This window comes from Penaeus chinensis, chromosome 17 (genome assembly GCF_019202785.1).
Source record: "Penaeus chinensis breed Huanghai No. 1 chromosome 17, ASM1920278v2, whole genome shotgun sequence".
NCBI lineage: Eukaryota > Metazoa > Arthropoda > Malacostraca > Decapoda > Penaeidae > Penaeus > Penaeus chinensis.
In genome coordinates this window covers 17,035,777-17,040,776 of record NC_061835.1, presented here as the reverse complement: position 1 = coordinate 17,040,776, position 5,000 = coordinate 17,035,777, and the positions used below count along the sequence as shown (strand labels likewise).

The following is a 5,000-nucleotide window of genomic DNA, read 5'->3' as shown; positions in this document are numbered from 1 at the left end:
TGCAAGATTTGCAATGCATGCTGCACTATCATATTTTCACCACAATGACCTGATTCACATGAAGAGGTAATACAGACATGTCAGTTACATATCCCATAGTGTGGAATTATTTATTCTCATTCAAGCATTTTCTACATTTGTCACAATTATTTCTGCTTCAGTATCAAAATGCAAAATCCTTCTTTGAGCAAATGATTATCAGATGGGCTTCCTAGATTTCTTGCCTGTAGACAAAGACACATCTGAACAAATTTCACACACAAATACTCATTCCACCAATGCCACCTACACACAAATCCAATAATCCATAAATGCACAATGCTGTCTTTGCCACCACTTGTTTTTATCTACTTCTACTGTGTCCTGATATTTAAGGTTTTAATAATGAGGGAGGAGGATGTAATGTAAGAGAGGATGTGTATAAAGAATACAAATAATTCTAAGAGATCAAGCAAATAAAGGAAAGACAGAAATTAGAAGGCACAACAATGAGGATTTGTTTTTGTTTTAAATCATATTAGGCAAAAAGAATTATATAACAAATTTCAATTTAACACAAATAAACAATTAGAATAGAAGTGTTTCATTTTTGCTTCATCTTCACATCACCTCATACTTCACACTTCATACTTCCACTCCAATTCAATGCCACATCTCCTTTCACTTTTAATTTTCTATTTCACATCCAACAGCCTCCATTTCCTTTTTCCTTTACACTTCCCTTTTTCACTATCCTCCCCTTCTCTTAGACTTTCCACTTCAGACTTGATCCCTACTCCACCTCCCACTTCTTATGCCAACTCTATTCCAAGTCCCACTTTGGCTTCACTCTCCACTCTGAAATCAACTCTTTACTTCGCCTTCACTTCCACAGCACATGGATGTTGGGGTCCCTCTCCACCTTGTCATGCATTTCCTTGTGCGTCATTCCAAGCCGGCAGCAGATCTCATCGTAGGAGTGTGAACCATTGCACAACCGGTGTATGGCACTCAGCCTGCTGGGGGTGCCCTGGGGTGGGGGGGCTCCTCCTGCTCCTGTTCCTCCACCTCCTCCCCCATCAGGACTGAGAAAGACTGGATACTGATGCAGCCGCCGGATGAGGTTGTGCAGGAGGCCAAACTGAATGAGTCTCCGCTCATCCACATTGAGCGCCTGTGGATTAAAGCGGATGCACAGGTCCCGCACACTCACCCCGTACGTCATGCTGTTGTGAGGTGAAGCAAGTGGAGGCATTATCATCATCCTTACTGTTATTTCTAATATCTATTGACACTGACATTATCATTCTCTTCCTTATCATCACAAGTATCATAGTCATCTTTTCCTGCAGAGTAAACAATTATGATAATTATTTACTCTAAAAAACAAATAAATAATAAAAATGCAGCAAAAATGAGTGACTTTTGATCTCAAAGGTAAACCCTCCCATAATATCAATAAAGGAGCTCAGCATGCCTTCAGGAGCCTTTTGTTAGCATTAAAGTTATCCAATATGCAGTAAACAAAAAGCTATAATATACAAATCAAATGCTTCCTAGACTTAGAAATACATTGAAAATTACAACAAATTGGTCCCATCAAATGTAAAAATATTTGAATTCAACATAAACACTGAAATATTATTAAATACACAATAAATTAATAATATTTTTTAATAATGTAAAAAATCATGATTCTCAAGAGCAAATATCTTCGGGGTAACAGCAATCCCTGAATATTATTGGAGGGACATGGCTTGTGTAGGGTCTTTCTGAAGGCAGGAGATCCTCAAGATGACAGAAGCATCATTTTTTGGAAAATTTTGCTGACAATGGATTACATCTACTTGTGACACAAACTCCGGTCCCAGTGTCTAGGATGCCTTAGGAGTCTGGCTGTGAGCCAGACAACAACCCAGACATGGAGCAGGACATGACAAAGCACCCCAAACTTTGTTAGATATTTCATATTTTGTGAATGAATAAAAAGTAGACAGTCCCTCTCAGGATTCCATATACTCAGACACCCAAGACCTTTCACCATTAAACTTTAAGACTAGCCCATACCTGCAGTAGAGCATCATGATATGTGACAGCTGTGGCAACGAGGTAGAATTCTTCCCAACAGCACGTTGGCATTCCTCTTGTAGTTCATGGTTGTCATAGAGCTTGCCGATGTTCGATGTCACTGTGTATATGTTTGAGTACTGGAAGATGGGTAGGAGACGCACTTGGTCATAGTAGAGCAGGTTTTCCACGCATGCCTATCGAGGGAACAGCCAATTAGTACAGTAAGAAAAATAGTTGAAGTTGTAATGATGGAATTCAGACTTCAAGTTGAATCAAATTCTACTGGGTAGAATTAGGATTTCTCTCATTATGCCAGCACTTAATATACTTTGCTAAAATGTATCTTTTTTCTAAGAAAGACAAACAAAGAGTAAAGCATACATGGTTAAGGTAAATCATGTTTTCTCAGACAAAAAGCTATTTTCCACGCTTTTCTACCTTGACCAAGTTGCTTTCAACATCAGCTGCTGCAGCAATCTTGGCCACATGTGCATAGCCATCAATGTAAGGCAGGACTTGCTGTGTGGTTAAATCCCAGTGTTCCCCCTGGCTGAGCACCCGCTCTGAAATCAGAATGGGGACATGGTGGTCGAGCACATGTGGGGGGTCTGGCCATATGCGAACCACCTGTTGAGGGAGAGATATTGTGGTAAATGTGTAGATGACTAAGCGGGGGTGATGGGGCTCCTTCAAAGAAGGGATCAAGCAAACACATTATTTTGATTATACTTAAAAAAAACAATTAATATTTATATTCACATATAAGGGGAAAAAATGAATGAAGCATTTCTTAAGGATACCAGGAACATCTTACTTTCCATTACCTTGAGATGAAGAACAGATGTGCTGAGGCCTTGCTTGTTCTTCCCATCAAAGGACTTGCGTCGGGCCCTGGATTCAGAGTCTGAAGGCTTCCGTAGCACCCTCTGAGAGACCTCCTCTTGCTGCAAGTCGGGCAGCATGCTCATCCTCCTCTCATGGCCTTCCTGGCCCCCAATTTTTCCATCCCCAATGGGGTGCCTCCTGTCACTCAGAAGACTCATCCTGCGCTCCCCCTTGTCACCTACCTTGCGCTCAGGAGTGTTCTGATGTGACCAGCTTCTGGTCACTCAAGTTCACTGTCACAGTGCACTCTCCCCGTGCATTGAGCTCCTCCAGGATGTGGCGCAGCATCCTGGGTATCTGCTCTCGACTGCCGTCATTAGAGAGGAAGCCATTCTCCAGCTCTAGGTTCTCCAGGTATTCAGAGAGCTTTTTGACAGCAGGCTCATAGTGCACGGTACGAGACTTGGAGTCACACACAAAGCACAGGTTGAAAATGAGGGCGTTGCGCACATATTTGAGGTTTTTGATCTCATTGGGGTAGCCTGTTATCTTGTGGCCGAGGACATTGACCGTGATGATCCTCTTCTGGATCTGTGGCTTTGGGATGATGTAGACAGAAACTGCATCAAACACCTCCTTTGTGACATAGTTCTCAGGGTATTGATACACTATTTTAGGGCCTGCAATGTTGTGGAATTCTGACAGGAAGATGCTGAGGATGGGGCCCTCCTTGCCATACTCCTCCATCTTGCTGTTGGAAGAAACATGAGACGTTGGAATACTCACAATGCAAGTGTTTTAAAATTCTGCTGCATGAACATGCTGCAAAAGTTGACATGAGTGGAAATATGCCAGACAAAAATTACCTTAAAAAGCGAATTAAGAGATTTTCTAATATTTATTTTCTCTTAATAAGCCTGCTAGTGAAGTCAATTATCAATAAAGTGGAGATTTTTGAGACATCAAAGAGAGTGATTGGCAAATGGTGGTATTGCAAATAGAGAGAGTTTGAAGGAATAAAAGAAAGTATGAGAAGGAATTAAGGAATGAGAGGGAAGGAAGAAAGGAATGCTCCTGATATATGCAGCAATGACGGAGGGAGAATGCAAAACTGAAGAAAAAAGATAATGATGAATTAATAAATGAGAGAGAGAGCAAATTCATAAGTGAATATACATACATACATATAAATATATATATATATATATATATATATATATATATATATATATATATATATATATAATATATAAATATTTAAATATATAAATATATATATATATAATATATAAATACTTAAATATATAAATATATATATATATATATGGATATTGATATATATAGAGATATAGATATGTATAGATAGATATGGATATAAATATACAGATACACATATAGATACACATAGATATATATATATATATATATATATATATATATATATATATATATATATATAGATGTACATATATATAGACATATGTATAGATGTACATATATATAGACATATGTATAGATATAAATATATGTAGATAGATATACATATCTATAGATACAGATATATAGATATATATATATAAATATACATATATAGATAAAGATATATTGTATAGATATAAATAAATTAATATACAGATATATATATAGACATATTGATATATATATCTATATATATGTAGATATATATATATATATATATATATATATACACATATATATAGATATATAGATATGTGTGCATATATAGATTTAACCATACAGATATATATATATATACATATATATTTATAGATAGATAGATTCATGTGTATATATATAGATATGTATAGATATACAAATATATCCATATATAGATATAGATATGCATAAATATAAAGATGTATATATAGATATATAGATATATAGATATAGAGAGATATAGATAGATATAAATATATAGATATATACAGATACATAGATAGATATAAATATATAGATATATACAGATACATAGAGATATGTATAGATATATATATATATAGATATATATAGATATATATAAATATATATGCATATATAGATAAACATAGATATATATAGATAAACATAGATATATATATACATATATAGATATATAAATATAGATA

At 35.8% G+C, this 5,000-nt stretch overlaps 1 protein-coding gene across 1 annotated transcript in view; it reads right to left on the bottom strand.

The window, feature by feature from the left end:
• The window catches only part of LOC125034175 (GATOR complex protein NPRL2-like), a 3,890-nt gene extending 220 nt beyond the window's left edge, over nucleotides 1-3,670 (bottom strand). Inside the window, exons 1-5 of the mRNA XM_047625856.1 lie at nucleotides 3,169-3,670; nucleotides 2,874-2,906; nucleotides 2,488-2,676; nucleotides 2,047-2,243; nucleotides 1-1,205 (exon numbers count right to left, since the gene is read on the bottom strand). The exon at nucleotides 1-1,205 is cut by the window's left edge and continues 220 nt beyond it. Coding sequence (XP_047481812.1) covers nucleotides 863-1,205; nucleotides 2,047-2,243; nucleotides 2,488-2,676; nucleotides 2,874-2,906; nucleotides 3,169-3,621 — 1,215 coding nt within the window. The 5' untranslated portion in view covers nucleotides 3,622-3,670 and the 3' untranslated portion in view covers nucleotides 1-862. The remainder of the gene's footprint in view (nucleotides 1,206-2,046; nucleotides 2,244-2,487; nucleotides 2,677-2,873; nucleotides 2,907-3,168) is intronic.
• Between the last annotated feature and the right edge of the window lie 1,330 nt (nucleotides 3,671-5,000).